Raw genomic sequence first — 27,922 nt, forward strand, 5'->3', positions numbered from 1 at the left:
AAATTACTTACATTTTCTATAATACAGACAAGATTTATGGTACTACCCTGTCCTATGTGGTATTCACCGTTGCCAACAATATACGCAGATGGTATAACCACGTTTAAATGGAAATAATGCGATAATGTGCCTTTTCCTGTCGCAACCTGTCAAAAAAAAGAATTTAATTAATTAATTTTGGCAGAAAGTTTTCTTATAAAAAAGGCAAAAATAATAAAGTAATTGCCTATTTTTTTTTTAAGGCGAGCTTTACGACCAACTACCGCGATTAGGCATCGTGTACGAAGGCGACTATAGCAAATATACTTAACTGTAAAGTTTTGATAATAAAAATTATTTAATAAAAATCCAATGCCTCCAGTCCGGGAATCGAACCCAGTACCACAAAACATATTTAGCTTAGCAAGTATCGCCTTTAACCACTCGGCTACCGTGGCGCCTGAATATTCTTCACAATTTATTGGTATTATATGTCTACATTTGCTAATAATCCGAGTAATATCAGTCTAATAATTTTATAAAGTAGCGGAGAGGGGGCACCTTTGAATAGTTTTAATTTCTCGTCAAATATTTATTTTCTCCATATTTTATGGTAGACCTGTTGTATAATTGACAGAGTTTCACTTCGTTTTCATTGTTTGGTAAAGTCAGAATTGAGAAAAATGTTATATTTTGTAAGGTGGAAGTAAAATTTTTGTTGCAGCTTTGGAAGTGTATTGTGAAGATTGTAGTGGACAAGCTGTAAGTATTGTTAGTCCATACTAACATTTGGAATTCGTATTTTTTAACGTATTATTTCTAAAAGTCTATTTCCTTGCAAAAAGTGTTGGATATTATATTTTCTTTTATGGAAGGAGAGCGACCTGCAAGTTTGTGACTTTTTTTTTTGTTTAATCGCAGAGAAGGGGAAAGTGGTCCGAACCTACCATTAAGAAGCGCAACAAACCGAATATTTTGTTCAAACTTCCTAAACCCATAAACACTTCGGGAGTACAACATCCCGAACTGAGTCATTCTTGATTTTTTGAACTAGATTTCAGTGGTTTAAAAGAGAAAGTAATGTAGTAGTGAGAGAAATAACTGATAGAAGGTAGATTCAGAGTAAGGTAATATCATTTCTTTCTATTTTATATTGTGTTCAAAGCTACCCCACCAGTGGGGCAGATATTAACATTGGACACATTTTTAAATTTAAAAAAATGCAGATATGTATGTAAAGTACCAACTGTTTATTGATATAGATCTGTTAAGAAGACTTGAAAGTTGTAGAAAACTAAATAAAAAGGTTCAATAATACGATTCTGTGCACTCTGTAACAGAAAATGTAAATTCTGTTCAAATGTACCCCCCTCTCACCTAATCTAAAATAAATTTAATTCAATTATTATTATAAGTTTCTTGTTCAGTTACATTAATTAAAATTAACACTTTTTGATGAAAAGTTTTTCCGTTTATTGACAGCAGTAAAAAAAAAAGGAGTTTACCCGTTTATTATACAAATAGCTAAAAGTTTACGTATTTTATACGCATAAGGAAGTTCTGTTTGGAATTGAGGCTAATATTACTTTTATTAAAACCTCCATTTCACGCATTCCAACCATCTTGAATCTGCCGCATTTGTTTTAATACTTTATTAACTTAAAAGTTCAACTCCGGATCTTTTCATTTAACAACTTTCCAGTTGATTAAATAAACAGACAGGAATAAATAAACCAGAAATTTGTCAGCAAGTTACGTTTTTCATTTGACAGTTATTCTGAAGCTATTCGTCTATTTAACAAGTTTTCTGAAGTTTTTTCTTTGTTTTCTTTTTTTGTCATTGGCTTTCGCCATACAGCCAGCATCGTCTAGGTGCTAATCACTAGAATATCACTCACTCATCCATTCTTACTTATAAATACATTCGCTTCACACATTCATCCCTCTACTGTATACGAGGGTCGTTTGAAAAGTCCGTGCAAAGTCAGAGAGATAGCACTACTGGCGCGTATCGAGGTTATGTTTAGTTAGTAGCATCTCTTGGAAGAACACACACCAAGTTTCAGCCAGATCGGTCTATTTCTTTGTGTTTGGCATCCGTTTTAATCGAGGAAGTCGAGTGATTTTCAAAAAATGGACGAAAAAGAATTTCGTGTGTTGATTAAACACTACTTTATGAAAGGCAAAACGCCTCAGGAGACTAAAGAGAAGCTTGATAAACATTATGGTGACTATGTACCTTCGATTAGAACAGTTTATAAGTGGTTTCAAAATTTTCGGAGTGGCCATATGGGCACAAGTGACGCTGAACGTTCTGGACGCCCTGTTGAGGTTACTACTCCAGAAATCATTGATATGGTGATGGATGACAGAAGAGTGAAGGTGTGTGAGATTGCTAGTGCTGTGGGCATCTCAAATGAACGGGGAACATAATATTTTGCATCAACATTTGGACATGACAAAGCTATCCGCAAGATGGGTGCCGCGATTGCTCACGCTTGACCAAAAACGAAATCGTGTGAAGTGTTGCAAGGACGGTTTGCAGCTGTTCCAGAAGAATCCGCAGGACTTTAAGCATCGTTTCGTCACTGTGGATGAAACATGGATACATCACTACACTCCTGAGACCAAAGAACAATCTAAACAATGGGTTACCAAGGGGGAATCTGCGCCAAAAAAGGCCAAGACCGTTCCTTCGGCCGGAAAGATTATGGCGACTGTCTTTTAGGATTCGCAAGGAATAATCCTCATCGACTATCTGGAAAAGGGTAAAACTATTACAGGTGCATATTATTCATCGTTATTGGACCGTTTGAAAACCGAGCTGCAAGAAAAACGCCCACGATTGGCCCACAAAAAAGTCCTTTTCCATCACGACAACGCACCAGCTCACATCTCAGCAGTTGTGGTCGCAAAATTAATGGAAATAGGGTTCCAACTCGTTTCACATCCCCCCTATTCTCCAGACTTGGCTCCCTCGGACTACTATTTGTTCCCCAATATGAAGAAATGGCTGGCGGGAAAAAGATTTTATTCAAACGAGGAGATGATTGCAGAAACGAATGGCTATTTTTCAGACTTGGACAAATCCTATTATTCGGAAGGGATCAACAAACTAGAGCAGCGTTGGACGAAGTGTATAAGCCTAAAAGGAGACTATGTTGAAAAATAAAAAAGGTTTACCCCAAAAAATTAAGTAGTTTTTATTTTTGCACGGACTTTTCAAACGACCCTCGTACAACTATTTACATACAAACTTACAACTAATGGATCCTTATAGCTTAACCGAAATTAAAATCACGTAATCCTTCCATAATCATTTTCTTCCATTCATTCTAATCGGCTATAACTTTTAAATACGTTCACATTTCATTGCTAGCTCTGCTATAGATTTAAGCCCATATATGTTGGTGGAGAATATTATGTCTTCGTAACGAAATGGTGCATCTAAATACCTGTATACGTCGTCAAACATTCGTTTCCTTTCTACTACATAACGTGGACATATCCATTATTATATGTTTGAAATGCTCCTCCTCATTGCAATCGACGCAAAGAGGAGAGGACCTTTTGTTGATCCTGTGAAGAAGATAAGATCCGCACACCGCGTGGTTCGCTCTCAGCCGGCTTATTGTCGTAACAGCCCATTTATTAGTGACAAGTTCCCTTAAACCATGGTTGTCTAGGTTTTCTGAAGTTTGTTTTTGTAAAATATTAGTGGGGACTATCGAGTTTTTTTCGTAAAAACTTTTTCAAAAATTATAGTCAGTTCATACTACTGCTACTTTTAAGTATACACCAGTAATATGGTGGAATGCTCTAAGGGTGGTGATGGTTTTTGAATTTCTATGAAGAGAAAAATCGAAAAAAGAAATATTGTGGTTCAGTCGCGTCTTCGAAACTCTATTATACTCTTTATGCCGAAGGATTGGCTATAAAGATTAAGACATGGTGTTCCGAAAGGTCTTTTCTGGGCCATAGGTGAGGTTTAGAAGATCTCGTACAGTCTTGTTTGTTTAATTACGACTTATGGTGAAGGTTTTTCTGCTCCAAAGAGCCGTAAACACGAGCCTCTTTCCTCTATTTCATTAGAATACCTTCACAGCTAAGAATGGTCCGTCCCAAGACGTCAAGAGAACCTTTGATTAGACAAATGACACGATGGATTTGTAAATAAAAATTAATCTTTTTGCCTGCCATATTTCAAATGGGTGACTCAATGTGCACCCCGTTCTTTGTAGCTGTATTTGTAGAGATTTTGCAACACTACAAAATGGTTCACGTTTCGTAAAAGACTTCATCTACAGGATCGATCCTAGGCCAATAATTGATCTACCCCCTGAGGTGAGGCGAGTAAGATCTCCTTTTTGTAAGACAATGTTCTGCTTGATTGTTTATGAAGGACATTGTAACTTGAAGTACCGCTTTAACATCAGAGAAGATGACAATTCCAAGAATTTATTAGGCCCTTACCTAATATTACTACAAGTTTGTCCTAAAAGAACTACGACTACCTTACCTAAGTCTACCAAAATATGAAACCTTGAATTAGCCCCATCATTTTCTGATGATGACTGAGCCGACTGTTTAATATAAAGAATCGCCTGATAAGTCTCCTTTGCCGGTTTGTCGGATAGTCAGATACGGTTTGAGTAAATCAATTACTTAATTTTTCTATTATACTTCGATTTATGTTAGAGAAGCGATAAAATGCTGAAATAATATCCTAGAACCTTTAGTATTCTCTAATCGTAATCTAATTGTTATATAATTACGGTACATATTTTTTGCTAAATTTTGTATCTTCTTACTGCCTGTTTGAAATTGAAGATCACCGTGGTCAGGATCGCATTAATTAGGAGTGCCAGAGAAAGATAAATGATCCTCTGCAGTTTTCCTGAGGAAAAAATGCTTCTGGAAATTATCTTCACGAAATATCAAAGTTAGAATGGTTTTTTGTAGATGATATTTAGGTTTAGAACCAAATTTGCCACAATATTTCCTTAATATGCAATAAATAGATTCTAAAATGTATAGACTGTATTCTAAAATAATTAATAGGAGAAAAAAGCAAGAAATACATTTAGAAATACAATTACATTTTTCTATAGAATAGTATTGTACAAATACATTTTTACTAATACACAGAAAAAGTAGCACACACTTTTGTAAGTTATCAATACTAATGGGCTTTCAATCTTACAAAAGTACAGCTTGAAGAAAATATCCACTCGACTTAACATGCTGTTTATGTGTTATTTACGAGAAAGCACTATGAAAGTTTAATATATTGTACGAGTAAGTGAATCATTTCTAAGTTGTGCTCAATATGAACGAAAACTCAATGCTGTCGCCACAAAAACGACAGTATTATGGATCCATAATTTATATAACAAAGGGGTTATTTTTTTGTTCTTTTATTTATTAATCTTATTCTTTTGTATATTATGTACAGCAGTGGCGTAATAATGTGTTACACTTAAGCGTTATTGATTTTTTTAGTTGCTTATGTACATTTTTTAGTTGGTTAAATCAAGACCAATTTATTAAGACTTAAAGCTAACGTTTGCCATGATCTGCTAAGGCTTCATTCACTCATTAAGTGACCCCTCGCAAAATCATTTTGCTATATCTCTTGCGTTCTTCATCTTAAACTTACTGCCTCCAAATCTCAATCTCCAATACTTCCCAACTATTTTCACGTTTAGACCAAGAAATAATTTAACTAAAAATCTCTTTTCAAATACTAGGATTCCTTTACGAAAACTGGGGATATAAAAGGAACTGTTGTAGTTTGAGCGTTTTTGAACCATGCGGGTCTATGGCGAAGATTGTCTGTCTTTTGGCGAAACAATGAGAGTACCACGTATAGGTGACTGGCTTTAAAAAAAAAATACGAGCTAGAAGGAGATTAACGAACTAAGAGCGCTAGCGTTGTAAGTAACAAAAGAATGGTGCGCTTCTTGGACCTGAATCCAGATTGACATCAATGGTTCAACAATCAAAGTTGGGATGGGTGATTTCAGATCTCTCTTCTAATTTGTACTGAAAATCGCCTTTGCATCCTTATTCTTCGAGCTGAGTCCTACAACTGCAAGTTGTTTTTTTTTATTTTTCTATTGATCCAATTCAGGCTATTAATCCTTATCCTTAATATCAATTGCACACAGAATCTATTTTTGCAAACTTGGTTAAAGCTCCGCGATTTAATATCTTAATTTTTAATATCGATTTATCTTTAGTATCTTTATCGATTTTTAGGTTGGAACGTCGATCTTCAAAGGATCGATAATTATTGCAGAATAACGACGACGATTATCGTACGGTTAACGGGGCACTAAACGGAAAACTCCAGGATATTCCCATAGAATAAGAAAGGCAAATAAAACTAGGGAATCAGTTAAAAAAGGACAACTCGTCCTTGGCTCCTTGGAGCCAAAATATCGGAAAATATTCTAAACGAAAATCGATTTTTTTAAAAAAGCTATCGATTACCAGTTCCTTCACTCTATATAAATCATGAATGCTAGATATTTGGTTGTTCTTAAATCTTAAACAGATTACTAGTAACTTATTATTACTATTTTTTTAATTTTTTTATAAATTTGCCACTGCAACGGTTGTTGCAACAAGCAAATGTGATGTTATGTAATGTCTTGATTGAAGATTGACCCAGTGGCGAAATTCCATTAACGTGAACAGATCATTATACTGTTCTTATGAGGAGAGTAGGTAAAGGGATTTTGAGGTCATTATGAATGGTGAGCTTAGAAATATAAGTTAAGAAGATTTCTTAGTATTTTTGATTGTAAAGTCTGGATGCGTAAAGAATTGGAACGTATAGTCGATCCCCTTACTTCGATGCCGTATGACCAAATAGATCGCAGTAACAGCAGGTATAAGAGTCTTTTGTTTTGTTGGTTGAGTTTAGATCGTTTGTCAAGTAGTCTGGCAAGAAGTTTTGTAGCGTTGGTTAGTTTCTAGTCTTTTCAGTTTAGTCTGGGGGATTCCATGTCAACCGTTTGCTTCTAGGTGCAGTCCAAGATAGCGTACTTTGTCCACAGTTGGTATAGGAGTTTGGTTCAAGATGATGGGAGGTAGGATTTTCCTTCTGAGAGTAAATACTATAAACTCTGACTTCGTAACGTTGGTTTTGATTCGCCATTTGATAAGCCAGTCCTGTAAGTGGTTGATGTGCGTTTGTAGAGTTCGTGTAGAGACAAGATATTATTAATATCATTAAAACAAAAACTAAAATCAATTGAATAAATACAAGAATTTTGATTTCATCAAATTATTATCAGTAAGAACACACGCGATTGGTGCAACCATAAACCATTTAATTTGAAAAAATTGGCATAGAACTTTTAACAATAAACCATTCCTTACGCAGAATATTAGTGAAGTAATAACTTAGCTGAAATCCTAAGTTTACTTTCTCTTTAAGTGCAGGGATTACTGCCCTTTTAGCGAAACTCCTTCGGCAAGATTTCAAGCAGTCATCTCTTACCCTGACGTGCACTTAACATACACAACTCTCTTGACTTCCTAGCTCTTCTTTCAAAGCATGTTACTTTTATGATGTAATATGGCACTTCAGTTTAAATCGACTATTCTCTTTCACACATTGATTTTATTTTCACCTATCGCCATTTGTGAAATAATTTTTTTTATTACTTAGCTTACTCACTCCTTGATGGTCACAGTTAAGATTAATGAGTAGCTATGGAATAGCAAACATTATATGAATTTGGATCTGACACTTAAATTTGGCAAAATCAAACATCTTTGCTCTGTTTTTTTGAGTTCCCTAAAAATTTCTCTATCAAAGAATTGGTTCAAATTCAATGTAATCTGCACATTCAGGTGTCTTTGTTTAATCAACTGTACCAAGAATACATTTATTTTCGAACCGAACCTGCAAACATCTTTCGATTATTTGAGGTTACTAGGAAAAATCTATCACTGAACGAGTCCAAGTTCAATATAATCTGTGCATTCTGATGTATTAGCTACATGAACTTTTGAATTTAATGGCATTATTTATTTGTCCTGCGCCTCTTGATTCTCATTCTCTTCAGAGAAACATACTCCTTGTTAAAACTCATTCAGGACATTTGACTACAGATGAAGAACTGCAAGGCTCTATTTGACGCCAGTCCAGTCGTCTACCGTACTTTTTTTTAGAATAGAAATAGAAATAGAAAAGAAATTTATTATTCTGGGACAATTGTCCCCTAAGAATAAACATAGGTACAAATAGAGGCCTTAACAGTTTGGCCGGTGAATAAAAGAAAATAAATAAATAAATAAGTATTTACAAAAAGTGAAAATAAAAATAGCAGCAGAAATTAAGGAAATAAATTAAAACAATTAGAATTTCGGAGGAAGCAGAATAGAAAGGAGATAACTGAATAGCCGGGATTTAAAGATAGAAAGGTTAGGAGCATGGCGGACAGATGATGGCAAGGAGTTCCAGAGAGAGGTAGCACGTATTAGGAAGGACTTGTCAAAGGATGAGTTACGGTGAGAGGGAATATAGAGATCGGATGAGCTAGATCTAGTATTACGGGAATGGATCGTGGAGCTTAAGGAGTTTTACAGTGAATACTTGTAGGATCTTTATTTTCTCAGCGAAAAACATGTTGCTTAAAACCATATTAAAAATTAATTTGAACCATAGTAAAATTAATTAAGTAAAAAATTAGAATCCAATAGTCCAAGGCAAAATAATTCCAAGTTTTGTAAGGATGTTTGCCTTGTTTTCGACAGTTAAACTTCTATTTGTATTTTTATCATCAAGAAATTGTGACGATTGAGGCGCCACGATAGACGAGTGGTTATAAGCGAGACCTGTGAAGCTAATATGTATTGTGGTACTGGGTTCGATTCCCCCGGTCTTAGGCCTTGGATTTTATTTAATGGTTAATAAAAGAAATTTACATTAAAGTATGCTTGTTAGTCGCCTCCGTCCACGACACCTAATTTGGTAGTTGGACGTAAAGTCCGCCTGAAAAAATAGGCAATTACTTTACTTTACTTTTTACTTGTGACAATTGAACGCTCATGGAATCCGCTCAAGAAATATTGACTCTTTTAAAGTCGAAAGTACCAAATTTCTTTATTAAGATACCACTATTTTAAGATACTCAATTACTATCAAAATTATATTTAATAGTTCGTTTACGATCTATTGCAAGAAGCCAATAATGTTATTTGATATAAACATTTTGCTTCTCTATTTTAGTATATAAAACCAGCTGAGGCCAATTTAACAGTTCAGACAAAAAACATCCAGCTTTGGTTATGAAATGTCTTTAAAATGTGTTTCTCGGTCCGTAATATTACTGTTCATCTTCTTGAACGGTCATTTAATAAAAATTCAATACATAATTGGTATTTCTGAAGGGTAAGAATACAAAAGCAGATGATTACCTACCTGGCATTCATAAGCTCCATGGTCTCTCTTTTGGACGTACTTAATTTGTAGAGTCCATTCATCGGAGCCTTCTGAATGTAGTACTTGAAATCTTTCATCGTTAGTGTAGGTGAACATGGCTGATGTGAGAATGTGCCAATCTCGACGTCTTACCCACGATACCTAATTACAAGAAAAAGAAGAAAAATGATTATTAGCTTTATACTAGAGCAATCCTCGAGATTGGAAAGTGGTAGTAACCACTGCTGGTAATCTTGACATCTGTGTGGGTAACTCTTTATAACAACACTTAGACTGACAACCACAACATAAGGACATGAAGAGTGGTTGTTAATATGTATTTGGGTTTCACGTCACCACAGGCGAACTATAATTTTACTGTAACCCTAACACATATTTAAATACATGTATAACAAACCCACTTTTTGTTTATAATAATTTTGTAAAACAAAGAATCGTTTGGAGAAAGTGGACCCGCCAATTCTCCACCGACTTCGAGTCTTCCACAGTGAAATGTGAATCTGCAAAGATATTTTTTATGTTCAACTACTTCGATTAGTAAGTCGTCGTGGCAACCTCAAACTCATTTAACAAATTTAACCTCACATAACCTTATTTGGGAGCTCAAGGACTTGCCAAAATCCATACATTTTCACGAGTAATTTCCCTTTAAGTTAAATTAAGAAAATTACTGATTAAGAATTAGCAGTATTAGGTATACTAAAATTAATTCATTCCACGGATTAATCAAATCCAGAAATAAAAAATAATTTAATGAAATAACAATAAAACTTATTTATTGTTAATGTTCATTATTTTTGGTGACTGATTCATAGTTTCAATAGAATAATAAAGGAGTCGAAAAAATACATAAAAATGACCTATCATGTGCTCTTCTTTCTCTTTGATAACAAGTTAAAAAATTGAAATATGATCAATAAATACCAGATTTTGAAATGGCCTAGCACCTTTAATTTTGAAGATATCGAATTGCGGTTTCCGGTTTCTTTCATAACTTTTTTTACTCTTTAAAACTGTTTATATGAAAATGGGGGTCAACTGCAAAACCTCATTTTTAGTCGCGCGTCAGCCGCGTGTGCGGGCAGGAATCTAAAATCAAGTCACACATTCTGAAACTAGAGGTGATGGGCAACAAATTTTTCCTCTACCATTTTTTTGCTCAGATTAACCATTTAGACTGACAACTACAACATTAGGTCATGAAGAGTGGTTGTTAATGTATGTATTTGGGTATCACGTCACCACAGGCGAACTATAATTTTACTATAACTCTAACTCATGTTTAAATACATGCATAACAAACCCACATACACCGTCACATTTAATCTATAGATGCAAAAAGTTTGTTTCATAAAACAATGTATGAAATGCATTTGAGCCTTCTTAAAATGAACACCCTGCACAGTGAGTTAAACACATTCATTGCTAGAATAACGTAGATGATGCTTTTTTTAAAAATAATTCTCTTTTTAAAGTGTGAAATATCCTCGGATGACCTCCTGTGGGTCATTCAGACAGTTTAAAGATATTAAAGGACATAAATTGAACTTCGTACTCTTTGTTAAAGTACCAAAGTTACAATATCGGGAGTTTTAATTTAAATTGCTGAGCTTGGAGGTGAGATGATTGTTTTAATGCTGGAAAAATTATGGAATTTAATAAAGGGATGTCTGTTATTGAAGGTTTCCTTTCCTTAGTAATTCTGATTTAACAGTTTTTTTTTGGAATCCAGCTCTTAATTTCACACTGAAATACAGGATTTTTCCATTCCCTCAATAAGTTATCTCATATTATGAGCTAATATTTTGGGATTCAATTAACTTTTTTAACTGAGAAATATTTTTCCACATTGATAACGTTGCTGTTATTGACGTTTCGTCAAAGGTAACTGCCACCTATATCATTAGAAATATTAGCGGTCAGTAACAGAAAACAATTCTAGAAGCTGGGCTATTTAAAAAAATAAAAATAGAGTAGATATTAAGTCTGACGGCCATTAAACTGAAATATTTGGGTCATTTAAGTTCAAAAGTTGTAACTTTAATAGTCAACTGTCTGGTGCAGCGATTCCAAGCAGGTTGGGAAAACCGCTTGGAGGGTTTTCAAAAAATTACTGATAATGGTGGATATTGTTTTAGAGAACAGAAGGAGATAGTTCACTCTAAATTTTAGAAATACTTGAATTTAAATGAAATAAATCACTTACTGCTCTGTGATTTAGATTTCTGACTTTACAGTGTAGATAAGCGGTACCTCCTAGTGGTGCCGTATTGTTCGTAATTACGCTAGTGTCGAACACTGGTAGATCTTCTGGTTGGGCGGTAGTCTGTATCCTTCTAATTGGGTGCTGCGCTGGTCTGACACGTAATCTTTCTTTTACTTTAGCCAAAAGTTCATCCAAACTCAATTCTCTTGCTCCTAAAAAAAAAAAAATTATCTTAATTAAATCTCTGCGGCAAAGAACTTTGTAATATTTAAAACTGTCTCATCTGAGAAATGCTCGTTTAAACACATATTTCAAAAAGTTAGTAACAATACAAATAATTTAATTCAAATACTAAAACACAAGTTTCTGCATTGGCAGTGAACATACTTTTTACTAAAAGTTAAGTTTTATCATTAAACTTTTTGATTGTCTTTACACTAATCTTGAATACATTGCAATTTAATTGCATTCTCATTATTCAGCAAGTATTGTCAACAATTTAGAGAAACATGATTCGAGAAATGCGAATGAATCAGACCACTACTAACAAACGACTATCTTAGCCTGGATTGAGGCTTGTCAGACAACTAAATAGACAAATATACTGCAAATCTTCAAAAACAAACTATTGGGCAACGCCTTAGGATCACCGTGGTTCGTGCCCAAAGAGAGCAAATGCGCCAGGAGTTAAAAATACCTCTGATAAAAAAAAATTATCTAACATTTTCTCAAATATTTCAGAGAGATCGGAAGTAAATGTTTAAAGTGCAATTTGTAACCTTTGACTTCCTTATTTTAAGACAATCTACTTTAAAATTTGATCACTGGTCCATCTAAAAGAGTTTTCAATGAATTAAACAACTTGATAAACTAACACTGTTGAGTGCTCGTAAACTCGTTTTCTTACAAAACAATTGTAATTTCTCGTACGAAGATAAAAGGAATCCTGGAATATGATATACCGTTTGAAAGCAAACACAAGGAAACTTTTATAAAGAGTGCCCAGCACCTAGGTCTGATAATGATCACATAAGGGCCTAATGAGTTTTCTTAAAAATTTCGATTACTTTTATTTTTCCAGCATTCGGAGGAAGATTGAGGCTGTTTGGAGAATAACTTTTGCTTCGAAATGGTGTAAATTTTTAGGAAATTTATCTGTTTTTCTAACCGTGTCATCAGAATCGAATTCGGACAATAACTTTCACAGTAATAACATTTTTATTGCAAAAAAGTAATAATTTTAGAAAAAAAAACTTAAAGTGACGTCACTCAATCGCTACACGAACTCTACAAACACACATCAACCACCTACAGGACTGGCTTTTCAAATGGAGAATCAAAACCAACGTTACGAAGTCTAAGTTTATAGTATTTACTCTCAGACGGAAAATCCTACCTCCCATCATCTTGAACCAAACTCCTATACCAGCTGTGGACAAAGTACGCTACCTTGGAATGTACCTAGAAGTAAACGGTTGACATGGAATCCTCCAGACTAGACTGAAAAGACAGGAAACTAACCAACGCTACAAAACTTCTCGCCAGACTACTTGACAAACGATCGAAACTTAACCTAGATAACAAAAGACTCTTATATCTAATGTTACTGCGACCCAATTGGTCATACGGCATCGAAGTATGGGGGATCGACTAAGGGTTCCAACTCATTACGCCTCCAGGCATTACAGTCAAAAATACTTCGAAAACTTAACGCTCCGTTCTATGTATCTAACCTCACTATCCATAATGACCTCAAAATTCCTTTCATTACAGAGCTTGCTAACACTCGTTTCTTCAAATTTCATTCCTCTACAGCAGCTCATTCTCTAACCCTCTCATAGAACACCTATCTTCCTCCACATTACCAGGTAATCCTCTAAGGAGATTGAAGAGAAGATGGCCTCGTGATCTTCTCTCATCATAAGAGCAGTGTAGCTGAGCACGTTACTGGAGTGGCACCACTGGGTGCCTTCTCCACTAATGATCTCTTCTATTTTTTTTATCAAGTACCATATTTGCTTGTTGCAACAACTGTTGCAGTGGTAAATTGCAATAAAAGATTAAAAAAAGTAATAATAATTAATTCTTTCAAAGGAATATAAAATTTAATCTAGTTCTATTATTTATATAATTAATTATTTAAATTTCTCTTCAAATAAATCATTACTTATATTCAAATCTAAATTACATTCCAGTATTCACATTAATTAAAATATGACTAAGCCAGCTTCCGTGTAGCTTTTATATTTATAAATTAATCCACATTGAAATCTTTTATAAATTGTAAATTAATGTTGCAGTGTTACTTGAATTAGTGTTGCTTGGATTACAATGCACGCATAAATTTAGTTCAAAAAGGCCAGCCAGTCCTTTTGTCTTTTTCAAAACTTAATTATTCTTATCAAGGAAACTATTTTATGAAATTGAGGTTGAAATATTAATTAATTTAAACTTATCTTATTTTAAATTTGTCCTGTGATTCGCAGGTTATTCGTACAAAAATAAATTTCAATTACATCTTAACCAAATTCCTTTTAAATTTAGTTTTACCGTAGAGGTTATACACTACAATATTTAAAATATTTGGAACTAATATTGTGGAATACGAACATAATTATTGATTTCTTTGCCGTGCATCACGAACTTTTAATGAATCCCAGCGGTATTTAAACACCTTTTAACACTAGTTGCTGCCATTCTTGTTTGATCCCGGTTGTGCACACTTCCAAACTTCTTTAGTTTCTGCCCTTTATGGGGGATATGCCTCTGCTCACCACACTACTCTTCGTTTTTCTACGTCTTGAGACATCCCTTCTACCATAGATGCTAACTTTAATGCTACAGTTCGTCGTCTTGTGAACTTTTTAAACTTTTAATATGGACTGCTCTCATTTCAATTTAGCTTTTCATGCACTGAATTCATCTGTTGTCCTCGGTTTTGACATACTATTGAAGTAAGGCGGCCATAATGGTTTGGGCACTTAGTTAGTTAGGGTGAAAAGAGAATTCTAAGATAATTCTTCGCTGCAAGATGTGCGGAAGGCTAAAGATTAATTCCTAATGGGAGCAACAAGTCCATCTCTGGTATTTGAACATAAAATTTGATATATCGTAATATAAATTATAGAATACATTAACATATTGCCAGGAACATCTACTCCGTCCGTTAAAGGAATATTCTCAATAACAAGTAATAAATATTCTGAAGAATGAGGTAGTATGGTCTAAGTCAACAGTAAAAATGCTGCAAACACAACTGTAACCCAAATGCTGCATTTTTTCTACGCCATGAAAAAGTAAACAATTTTGTTTAAGGAAGAAATATCGACATCTTTGCACAGGTCTTGCACCTTTTGAGCCTCAGTGTGTAAAAATTTTGAAAAATCGAAACATAATTTTTTCGTGGCGTGTCACACATCACAAAAGTAAAGACTAAAAAAAATTGAATAGTTTAGTATGGGGGATCGACTAAGTGTTCAAAAAGGGCCAATAACGATGAATAATATGCACCTGTAATAGTTTTACCCTTTTCCAGATAGTCGATGAGGATTATTCCTTGCGAATCCAAAAAGACAGTCGCCATAATCTTTCCGGCCGAAGGAACGGTCTTCGCCTTTTTTGGCGCAGATTCCCCCTTGGTAACCCATTGTTTAGATTGTTCTTTGGTCTCAGGAGTGTAGTGATGTATCCATGTTTCATCCTCAGAAGTCCTGCGGATTCTTCTGGAACAGCTGCAAACCGTCCTTGCAACACTTCACACGATTTCGTTTTTGGTCAAGCGTGAGCAATCGCGGCACCCATCTTGTCCAAATGTTGATGCAAAATATTATGTACCCGTTCATTCGAAATGCCCACAGCACTAGCAATCTCACGCACCTTCACTCTTCTGTCATCCATCACCATATCATGGATTTTATCAATGATTTCTGGAGTAGTAACCTCAACAGGGCGTCCATAAAGTTCAGCGTCACTTGTGCCCATATGGCCACTCCGAAAATTTTGAAACCACTTATAAACTGTTCTAATCGAAGGTGCAGAGTCACCATAATGTTTATCAAGCTTCTCTTTAGTCTCCTGAGGCGTTTTGCCTTTCATAAAGTAGTGGTTAATCAACACCCGAAATTCTTTTTCGTCCATTTTTTGAAAAATCACTCGACTTCCTCGATTCAAACGAATGCCAAACACAAAGAAATAGACCTATCTGGCTGAAACTTGGTGTGTGTTCTTCCAAGAGATGCTACTAACTAAACATAACCTCGATACGCGCCAGTGGTGCTATCTCTCTGACTTTGCACGGACTTTTCAAACGACCCTCGTATATCAAAATCAAGTGTCAATGAAATATGTAAATCATTATACATATAATTGAACAATTCAGAATTAAATTATTAATTATTATTAACGTAAGTAAGACAAATATTTGAATTATGAATTTTTTTTATCTTTGAAGATGCGAGTCACCAAAAATGAGCTCACATGTCAGCACTGACACGCGTGTCATAGGTTCGCCATTACTGACCTAGGGGCTCTTCATAGACTAACGTCTTACTTGGGACTTACAAACTAGTCTTAAAAGAGACAAAGTAATGACAAAACGTGCAAAACTGTATTATTGTAAAAATACTATTCTCAAACCTATATGTGGACTAACGGACGACAAACGGTACGGACTGTACAAGACATTTCAATCAAAACTACTGCCGACAGATAGTTGACGCTCCTTTCTACGTGACTAACCTCACTCTTAACAAAGACCTCAACATCCCATTTGTATACCAACTCGCCAAGACTAAATATTGCAAGTTCCATACGGCTCTCTCTGTTTGTTCTAACAAATTCTTTCGGCTCCTCCATCATTCCTTAAAATCCACCACGCCGACTAAATCATCAATCACCCCAGAACTTCCCTGCGCTATGAAGATCGTCATCAACATCAATTTCCTGTAGAAATTGCTACCGCTGGGTATTTTCCTTTCCTTAATCCATATTTTCTTATCGCATTCATTTATTCCAGCTCCCTTTGGATTTGTTCATTCCGCTGAGCTCCTAAAAAACGATACGTAGCATTTTTCTTTGGAACTCTTACTAACGTCCATCAAGCGTGAGTCTGCAATTGTATGAATGCAGATGTGTATAAGGATCTACCAGCAATAAGTTTTTAGAAGTTTAAAGAATAGGGTGCTTTAAGTGTTTGGTAGGGCTGTCTTAATTTAATGGTAATGCGACTAACAATGTGAGTTTATAGAGCTAATAATGATTATTACTAGAAATTGTTGCTTTCTGGTAGCTAGTTCGCAATTTGGTCTTTTCAATTATAGGCATATAATGTAGGTGACGTTACTTAGAACAATTTGGGCCTGCCTTCGGATTTTATGACTCCCAAATATAACTTCGACAAGCCTTTCAACGTCTGTATTGGAGACCGGGAGGCTTGGAGACGTGGACCCCCTGTGGTGGGAGATTCGATGTGGCACACGGATGGCTCCAAGATGGAGGAGAGTGTGAGAGCGGGAGTGTACGGGGTGAAGCCGAAATGTTGGTTTTCGGTTAGCCTAGGAAAACTAGCTACGGTTTTTCAAGCTGAGCTAGCTGCAATTAGGTTCTGTGCTGCCGAGATTAACGAGCAAGGAATTATTGATACTAAGGACATAATTTTAACGGACTGTCAGGCTGCTCTACGAGCTACAAGTTCCTACCAGGTCAACTCAAAGCTGGTTTGGGACTGTCTGGGTGCCCTGAAGGAAATTAGTGACCAGAATAAGGTCTTTCTGGTTTGGGTACCGGCGAAGGAGTTCATTAGAGGCTATTCACCGAGGTTGACTGCAGAATTAATCCTTCAAGGCCGTGGGGCTATAAGGATGATTGTAGGACTATTAACTGGGCCACTGCAGGCTCAAAAAACACATGCATCGCGTGGGTCTGGCAGATGATAGCCTTTTGTAGGTTCTGTCAGGAAGAGGAGGGAAACGGCACTACACGTGTTGTGTCAGTGTGAGAGGCTCGTGTGGCTAAGGATGTTACTTCTCGGGGAGGAAAAACCAAGGCCTGTGAGCTTTACCCAAGAGTCGCTCTCCAGAATTAAGAGACTGTGATTAAAAGGACAGGTCTGGAGGGTGAGCTTTAGAGTGAGGGGAGCCACAATAGATCCAAAGTGGTCGCAGTGGCGTAGGCCTTGAGGCCGCCCTAGTTTAATCTATCTATCTTCTTAGAACAAATTAGTTAGAACAAATTCCCGAATTGTCTCATTTTAAGAAAAAATTATTGTAGTAAGTCCAGCTTTGTAGAATCTAAAATGAAGACTCTAAACCTAAATCTAAATGAAAAACAATGGAGGTTACAGAAAGTTGAAACAATAAATCTAAATTTCTTAATTAAATTCTTCAACGAGTAGCCCGACTAAAGGACCTTCCTGTAACCTAATTCCCTCTAACTAAAGTGCCTCTTTCATTGCTTCCGACATAAAACCTCACCCAGCCTTATTGAACGCCTTTCAGAGTGTCAAAAAATAAATTTAGCTCACTTTTACTCTCAGCAAATGACCCACACGGGGTGCTTTCTCCGTCAATGCAGCCAGTAGTGTACGCCAGTTCTTGTAAAAAGTGAATAAAACATTTTTTTGGTAATTTGATTTTCGCTGGTAGGAAATTTATTATTTTTTTCATCTTACTTTCTCTTACAGCTGATAATTGAAAGTAAAGCGATCGCATCAAAAAAGTTTCTAAATTGGGTGTTTTATTGGAAATATACGACGTCTGTAATTTAAGTAATGAGACTGATTTTTTAAAAAAAATTTATTCAAAAAGAATTACAATTCTATATTGTCATCTTCAAAATAACTTCCTTCTGAAGCCACACAGCGCTGGAGACGTTTCTTCCACTCCTCATAGCAGTGCTCGAACTCCAATACTGGAATAGCCTTCAGCTGGTCGGTTACAGCCGTTTGAATGTTTTCGACTGTCCCAAAATGAGTTCCCTTCAGGTGATTTTTCAACTTCGGGAAGAGAAAAAAGTCACAAGGACTCAAGTCAAGCGAATAAGGAGGCTGAGGAGTCACAGGAATGTTTTTACTGGCCAAAAACTCTGTTTATTGAAATTGCTGTGTGACAAGGAGCATTACCCGTGATGCAACACCCATTTGTCCTTGATGTTTGGGTCTCACACGAGAATGACCCCTTTTTCAAAAAGTTTTTCGAAGAACCTCTCGGTAAAAGTGCTGATTGACTGTTTGACCTTGAGGTAGAAACTCTGTGGTGGACGATTCCGTGGATATTGAAAAAAACAAATCAGCATGCATTTGATCTTCGACTTCGGCCATCCTTGCTTTTTTTTGGGCCTTGGAGAGGTTGAAGTGTGCCACTCCATGCTATGGCGCTTGGTTTCTGTGGGTCCTACTCAAACACCCAAGACTCGTCACCAGTGATGACACGTTCCAGAAATCACCTGAAGGGAACTCATTTTGGGTCAGTCGATATTTCCAAGGTCACATTTTCCAACAAGGACAAAACAGTTAACTGGTTAAATATGTCAAAATTTTGCCCCAATACCTTCTTTAAACAACGAACACTGTAAATTACTATCACTTTTATGTGCAGTATCTTTCCAAGCCATTTTTTTTTTTGGAAGAGGGGCTTGCCTTGAGGGGCAAAAGTGCTTCTAACGTTGACAATTAAAAATAGTCACAATAAATCTAAATTCAGCGGATTTAATTTCTAAGCGTTTTTAAAAAGCGTAAATTGAAAAATTCATTGAATACTTTCAGCAAGACGAATTATGGTTTAGAATTAGCCACACAAAACGTCAGCTTAAGTATTAAGGTATAAAAATGGAAACCAATGATAAGCCTCAGTGGGAATAGGCCCTATCTTTAAGCCGTACCCTATAAAATACTCCTCGTGATGTCCATGTCAAAAGAATGGAAAGACAGTCCGGACATTACAGTCCGCATCGACAAACCTTAATCCCTCTCTATTTTATGCCTCAAAACTACCGCAGTGCTGCTGCCAGTTGAAATTATATTAACTACAGTGAAGCCAAAGCTGTACATCATAAGTTTTATTCTAAGTTGAGCTATGACTGTAATTATATCAGCACAAACTCATTTAGTGAAGCGAAGGCCATTTTAAAGCCAGATGTGAAGCGCTAAATTTAAAATATAAACATTCTAATAACGACGAATATTTTTAAAAAGAAAATTATAGCTAGAAAAGAAAACTAAAAAATACGTGTTCCCTTAGTTTTTTGTTAGAAATCCAAATTTAATTTGTAAATTTTTTTCGGTGCTTCCAGAAGCGAGATACAGGCACCAACTGCATTTTTGGCAAATGGGGAGGTGCGGTCTTTATTTAAGAAATAGATTCCACTATTTTTTTAAGTAAAATTTACTCGAACGGTTTTTTTCTGTGAGCGATGTTTTACAAGTTATGAATGAAAACATGATTCTTATAGGAAATGTCAAAATGATAATATTATAACGGTTTTATGATTGAATAAGAAGAAAAGTACTATTTTATTATAAATTTTACTCCTCATTAATATTACAGATCATGCTCGAAATGGCCTCCACCATTAGAGATGCATAAACATGCACTTTCCTGCCAATTGCCCCTTACTGCCAAAGAAGTAGATTCGGCTTTAACTGACTTACAGGCATCTATTATTCTTTGCTTTAGTTCATCTACAGATGCAATCCCGGCTTGATTCTGAGACACTTAGATTTAGAAATGCTTTTAGATAAGCAGAAATAAGGAAAGAAAGAAAAAAGTTATGAATAATCACCTTGTTTTTCAGGTATCCTCAAAGGAAATAGTCCATAGGTGTCAAGTCCGGTGAGAGAGGTGGCCACTGAATCGCCCCCCCCCCGTGTCGATTATAACACGCCCATCAAATTGCCTATCGAGATATCTCTTTACATGCCTGATAGTGTTATATCGACACAGGTGGCAATTCAGTGGCCACCTCGTTCACCGGATTTGACAACTACGGACTATTTCCTTTGGGGATCCCTGAAAAACAAGGTGATTATTCATGTAGTTACCATTATACCGTTGATAACAAAGTTACCATAGTGCCACAGATGGTTTAAGACTATGATGAACACTCAGAAGACAGAAGCAGAAGAAAGAAATCAGAAGTTACTTACTAAACTCTATCATAAATTAATCGGCTAAAACTAAAGAAACACAACACCAAAATGTATCAACTTTACACAAAGTAATAGTTATTTATTTAACAAGTGTGGAAAGTAGTACTTTTCCTCACGCGAGGCAGGGTTTGCACGCACGAGCGAGCGAAGCGAGGCGAGTGCAAGTGCAAATTGCCGAGTGTGAGGAAAATACTTAACACTCGAGTTAAATATTATATTTTTTCTGCAACCATTTATTAACTAATAAAATTAAAAATTTCATTTTTACAGTCTACAAAAAGTAATTTATTTATTATAAACATTTATTGTTATATTACAATTATTTACATTACTTACGTATTTACATTACTTATTACATTTTCTGCTGTTTCTTTTATTGATGGAGGAGTGTTTTCTAAACAGGCATCACTAGAATCCATTTTAAATTTCTATAAGGTAACACTATAACCTTTTTAACTGTTATAATTGAAAATATCTAATTATTTATTAAAGTATTATTTTTATTTCTATATTCCTTTCAATTTTTATTTTATTCTTTAATATTCGTTTTTTAATTATTTAGTTACGTTAAATAAGCTTATTAAAGTTTTACAGAAAATATTTATGTTAATAACAAAACTTCTTATATCAAGGAAGCACAATAAAGTTTTTCCACTCACTTGTGCGGAAAGTGAGACTAATGGGAATTTCCCCCCACTAGTGTGGGAAGTTGGGCATTACACAGCTGATTTTAATTGAGTAATGAGAACTTCCCTACATGGTTGCAGAAAAAAATAGTTTTAAGTTGCGCTTTAAGTTATTTCAAACAAGTAATTTGCAAAATATTTTGTATTAAAAAAGTCACATTACAAAATAAAAACCTTTCAACTAGATTTGAAAGATAGCTCAAGAAAATGTTGAAACTTTTGGAAAAAGAAGTCATAGTTTTTATTTTAATATTTTTAAATTATAAATTTTCTAGAATTTGTTGATTTAAATTGTTAAATTGAAGAAAATGCGCTGCAGATCTCTACATAGTTAAATAATAGATTTAGAACAGTAGAAATTAAGGTTTTAATTAGATTTTATACAGGTTGATTTATTTAAAGTTCTATTTCAAAATGTGGCGACAGTCTATTTTATTTCTGCGGTTAAAAGAAATAATCTCGTGTAGTCACCATTGTTGAGCGATACAACTTAGTCACCAAATTCATTCTAGTTTTAAAGCTCTAATTTAGATGAAAATTACTATTTCTACACGAGGTAGGTTCTGTAAGCTGGTGATGTAACCATCAGAGACTAGGTTACTCCTATATATTTAACGTTGTCTAACTTAACTGTTATGTAATGAATCCGTATTAAAAAAAAATAAATAAATAATTGAAGCCAATTTCCAGAATATCGCTAAAAATAAACGTCACAAGCTATACAGGGTGTTCATTTTAAGACGGCACAAATAATGCACTTTCCGCAACTTGTATAGCATGTACGAGGGTCGTTTGAAAAGTCCGTGCAAAGTCAGAGAGATAGCACTACTGGCGCGTATCGAGGTTATGTTTAGTTAGTAGCATCTCTTGGAAGAACACACACCAAGTTTCAGCCAGATCGGTCTATTTCTTTGTGTTTGGCATTCGTTTGAATCGAGGAAGTCGAGTGATTTTCAAAAAATGGACGAAAAAGAATTTCGTGTGTTGATTAAACACTACTTTATGAAAGGCAAAACGCCTCAGGAAACTAAAGAGAAGCTGGATAAACATTATGGTGACTCTGCACCTTCGATTAGAACAGTTTATAAGTGGTTTCAAAATTTTCGGAGTGGCCATATGGGCACAAGTGACGCTGAACGTTCTGGACGCCCTGTTGAGGTTACTACTCCAGAAATCATTGATAAAATCCATGATATGGTGATGGATGACAGAAGAGTGAAGGTGCGTGAGATTGCTAGTGCTGTGGGCATCTCGAATGAATGGGTACATAATATTTTGCATCAACATTTGGACATGACAAAGCTATCCGCAAGATGGGTGCCGCGATTGCTCACGCTTGACCAAAAACGAAATCGTGTGAAGTGTTGCAAGGACGGTTTGCAGCTGTTCCAGAAGAATCCGCTGGGCTTTAAGCGTCGTTTCGTCACTGTGGATGAAACATGGATACATCACTACACTCCTGAGACCAAAGAACAATCTAAACAATGGGTTACCAAGGGGGAATCTGCGCCAAAAAAGGCGAAGACCGTTCCTTCGGCCGGAAAGATTATGGCGACTGTCTTTTGGGATTCGCAAGGAATAATCCTTATCGACTATCTGGAAAAGGGTAAAACTATTACAGGTGCATATTATTCATCGTTATTGGACCGTTTGAGAACCGAGCTGCAAGAAAAACGCCCACGATTGGCCCACAAAAAAGTCCTTTTCCTTCACGACAACGCACCAGCTCACACCTCAGCAGTTGTGGTCGCAAAATTAATGGAAATAGGGTTCCAACTCGTTTCACATGCCCCCTATTCTCCAGACTTGGCTCCCTCGGACTACTATTTGTTCTCTAATATGAAGAAATGGCTGGCGGGAAAAAGATTTTATTCAAACGAGGAGGTGATTGCAGAAACGAATGGCTATTTTTCAGACTTGGACAAATCCTATTATTCGGAAGGGATCAACAAACTAGAGCAGCGTTAGACGAAGTGTATAAGCCTAAAAGGAGACTATGTTGAAAAATAAAAAAGTTTTACCCAAAAAAATTAAGTAGTTTTTATTTTTGCACGGACTTTTCAAACGACCCTCGTACTGTGCCTTCAAAGGTGCCTACTCAGATTCAGAGAGCAGTTGAAACCTGGTTGGCTAACCTGGCATTGCGAGCTAGAGGAGGCACCTTTGAAGGCACAAGTACATGCTTCATAAGTTGAGTAAAGTGCATTATTTGATAAATTAAGGAATAAGTTTGATCCTTTACATGAAAGATATTGATCACTTTAAATATGTGGCAGGAGGTTTCCAATTTTTTTTGGTAATTAAACGCAACTCTCCCAAAATTACCAAATAATTATTAAACCTTCTTGTTTGTAACAGATGTAAAATTAATTTTTAGCCATTTTGTGTATGCTTGAGAACATCTAAAGCTCTTAATATTTGATTTTTCTTAGAAAAATCACTCGGGAATCGACTTATTTCCCCGATATTAAGAAAAATACTAGCTTTACTGCGTTGGCAATATTTTTAGTAGAAAGGGGATGAAAAAATACATAAAAATTGAAATATGGTTAACAAATACCAGATATCGAATTGCGGTTTCCGGTTTCTTTCATAATTTTTTATACTCTTTAAAACTGTGTATATGAAAATGGGGGTTCAACTGCAAACCCTCACTTTTGGTCGCGCGTCAGCCGCGTATGCGGGCTGGAATCTAAAATCAAGTCACATATTCTGAAACTAGAGGTGACGGGCAACAAATTTTTCCTCTACTAATTTTTGCTCAGATCTACCGTTTAAGCATGAAATGCATTTGAGCCGTCTTAAAATGAACACCCTGTATATTTGAGCGTAATTTATAGTATAATAATTCAAAATATGGAAATTTGAAGAGAATTCGTTAGTTAGAATCTTTTAAATTGTAGTAACAGACATTGCCTCGTACGTAAAAGGAGGCTTTTCAAAACTTAATGGTTTTTACAAATCGTGATATACGACCAGAAGAAGTTAAGTGCCCCTTTTTCTGTTGAAGGAGTTCAAGAATAATGATGGATTTCTTCTTCTACATTATGCAGGTATGTACATTATCTCTAACTTCTCAAGCTTTTGAAGGTTGAAATCATATCGTAGTACCACTGCTAACAAAAATGTCATGTATGTTTATGCAAGGTTATTTTTTTTTCACAAAAACTAGAAAAGTTAGATTTGATTAAATTATTTATTTATTCTGAACGTAAAGAATAAAAAGAGAAAGAATATTGTAAGAAAAAGAGGTAAAAGTTGGCATAATAGAATTCCATTTTTCTTCTTAAAGCAACATGTCTAGAACATCAATTTGTCACCAGTATATTCAGCTAGTATTATTTACACATCTATATTTTGCTGTAGTTGTGCTTGTTTGTAACAAATCATGGCGTCTAAAAATTTTCCACGTCATACTTTATATAAATTGGATAAAAAACCAAAAAAAATAATAATGTATAAAATTGAAAACGGAGATGGAAAACATTGCCTTTAATTGTGTGAAGGACGAAAATTAATAAAATGGTAATAAACTAAACCATTTTCAATTGTAAAGCAATCGCCCATTTTATTTCAGGTTTGGCTTAACGTCAAACTAAACCATTTTGAATTGTAAAGCAATCGCCCATTTTATTTCAGGTTTGGCTTAACGTCAAACTAAACCATTTTCAATTGTAAAGCAATCGCCCATTTTATTTCAGGTTTGGCTTAACGTCAAACTAAACCATTTTCAATTGTAAAGCAATCGCCCATTTTATTTCAGGTTTGGCTTAACGTCAAACTAAACCATTTTCAATTGTAAAGCAATCGCCCATTTTATTTCAGGTTTGGCTTAACGTCAAACTAAACCATTTTCAATTGTAAAGCAATCGCCCATTTTATTTCAGGTTTGGCTTAACGTCAAACTAAACCATTTTTAGTGGATTTTGTACATTTATTTCATCAATTTTATGAATAAAAAATAAAATATTTAGTGCTCTCTTTTAATGATGAAAATTTGTGAATTATAGCGATGATTTGTCTCGTGAAAGATAAGCTAAAGCAACTTTCTTCAAGTTCTGATCGAATTTAGCAATAATACTTAATTATTTTAACCTTTAGCAGTGAAACGTGTACAGAAATGGTTAAATAACCACTTTTTTTAAGGGGTTTTGGTGACCCCTGTGGTTGTTCTAGGGTTTTTTTTTTTTTTTTTGAGTTATGCAAAAAGACAACTTTGAATAAACCATTTTTTATTTTTATTTTTGGAGTCCATAAAAGACCAAATCGTGTATTATCTGAACAACATTTTTGTTAAGAAAATTATTAGCTTAATGTTTGAGGCATTGGATTAAGAACGAGGGAGCCTTACGTCTTCGTAAGCCAGACCTTTTCTCTTCCTTGGAGGTTCAAGAACTCACAATCTCGACAATGGACAATGTCGCTGTTACCAGTAAACACATTTAATGCACTGAAATGGCAACGATTGAAGATAATGACGTGCACAAAATGAAAACAAAATCTTTACCAGCAATGAAAGATAGTAATAATTATTAAAGACTTTTTGAAGAATCGTTTTTGACATGTAAAAAAGACTATGGATTTCCTTACAGTTCGTAATAATAGTCTTACAAATTGTAGTAATGAGAATTATAACCAAATTAATAAAATACTAAATAAAGCCGACTTAGTTTCGAACAATGTGCTAGAAATTTTAAGCTGACATTACCTCTTGTACTCTTTAACAAAAACCTATAGTTTAAAATGTTAAGCATAAGGGTTGATTAAACGCCAAAAGGTACACAAATCAGCAAGCACCCAACATTTCATTAATTCTTCATTAATATTTAAGTAATTTTACTGCATTAATATTCATTAATATTTTTTAGAATTTATTAGATATCACAGACCCTCATGCTGGCCATTTTCGTCTACAAAATATTTGTTCAAATAGCACTGTAGATTGACTGTAATATCTAGTTATTTATAATAATCAAACTATTAAATACAGGTTAAAAAGAAAAACGTTATAAAAAATAAAAAAAAATTATGAGGCTAAAAAATTCAAAACTTTTTTTTTATAAAAAAAAATGTAATATGTAATATAAAGTAAATAAGATATGCATATTTTTAGGACAGCTAATAATTCCAGTATTTTACTATAAGTAAAATTAGGGGGACTAAATTAAACTACAATTGAGAAATGAATAATCTACTTGATATAACTGTGTGATATTTATGCTCACGAATATTTCGGTAAGACGAATTCAAGACAGTAGCCTACTCTAACTTTATCTTTTTCTACTTTAACATGCATGTACATATGTGTGATTTATCATAATTATAACAAAAAAATATTATAAATGAAGTGGCCAGCATAAGGGTCTGTGACATCTAATAAATTCTAAAAAATATTAATGAATATTAATGTAGTAAAATTACTTAAATATTAATGAAGAATTAATGAAATGTTGGGTGCTTGCTGATTTGTGTACCTTTTGGCGTTTAATCAACCCTTATACTTAACATTTTAAACTATAAGTTTTTGTTAAAGAGATTTTTGTACCTTTTGGATAGATTTTCCTTTTTGTCTATTTTACAAAGTTATATATCTGCTTTACAGATTTTTTTAAATTTGGAATAAGCAATTCTATCATTATAACCTGATAAGATGGTAAGTCGGAACCGTAACTACCACTAGAGAGATCTTTTTAAAGAATGATTATCGTTAAGGTCCCCCAAACCATCCTCAGTAACAACCTTTTTTTGAAAAAGCGTTTTGAATAACATAGGAAGGTATTTGTGCGTAAATAGCAAAATTAAACTGCGATTTCAGTACTTCCTTTTAAGAGGAGCAAGAAAAATAAACTGCGATTGCAGTACTTCTCCCTAAAAGGCAAAGATTTTGAATCGAACGACAATTCATTGATGAAAATCGGTTCACTCATTGATAATTTTAACGAGTGCAGTACTTCCTCTTAGTAGGTGCAAGAGCATCAGCAATGTAGAGGAGCTTTAACCACTTATTCGAGCTGAATTTTATCCAAATCGGACTAAGCGTTATTAAAACTGTCCGGTAGGACAGTTGTATAAGGGTTGATCGTCAAAAACTGCACGAAAAAGCGTAACGTTGAAAAACACCCAACTTTGACAATTTTTTTCTCTTTTTCTATAAAAGATAAAATTCCCAAATTTTCTTTAAAATAAAGGGCAAACCCTCCTTTATGACTGTAATTTTTTTGCAACAACCCAGATCTAATAGGTTTTGAGAAAAAAGTTGCCGAAAATGAGCAAAAACGGCTTTTTCAAAAAATGTTCTTCTTCTTCTTCTTCTTCTTCTTGTTGTTGTTGTTGTTGTTGTTGTTGTTACCTTTTTTGTAAACTGCGTAGCGCCTAAACGCGGGAACCGATTTTCATGAATGAGGTGTCATTCGATTCGGAATTTTATGTAGATGTGCCTTTTGGGGGTC

General features: G+C 34.9%; 1 protein-coding gene across 5 annotated transcripts in view; it reads right to left on the reverse strand.

Moving 5' to 3' along the window:
• The window catches only part of LOC141447239 (vascular endothelial growth factor receptor 1-like), a 534,132-nt gene that overhangs the window by 40,022 nt on the left and 466,188 nt on the right, over positions 1 to 27,922 (reverse strand). For all 5 annotated transcript variants that reach the window (XM_074114561.1, XM_074114562.1, XM_074114558.1 and 2 more), the window contains 3 exons: positions 11,646 to 11,857; positions 9,419 to 9,580; positions 12 to 146 (listed from right to left, as the gene is read on the reverse strand). In XM_074114561.1, coding sequence (XP_073970662.1) covers positions 12 to 146; positions 9,419 to 9,580; positions 11,646 to 11,857 — 509 coding nt within the window. The remainder of the gene's footprint in view (positions 1 to 11; positions 147 to 9,418; positions 9,581 to 11,645; positions 11,858 to 27,922) is intronic.

The sequence above is a fragment of the Rhodnius prolixus genome, unplaced genomic scaffold, assembly GCF_049639745.1.
Source record: "Rhodnius prolixus isolate KJV_2025 unplaced genomic scaffold, Rpr scaffold_7, whole genome shotgun sequence".
In the NCBI taxonomy this organism is placed as follows: domain Eukaryota; kingdom Metazoa; phylum Arthropoda; class Insecta; order Hemiptera; family Reduviidae; genus Rhodnius; species Rhodnius prolixus.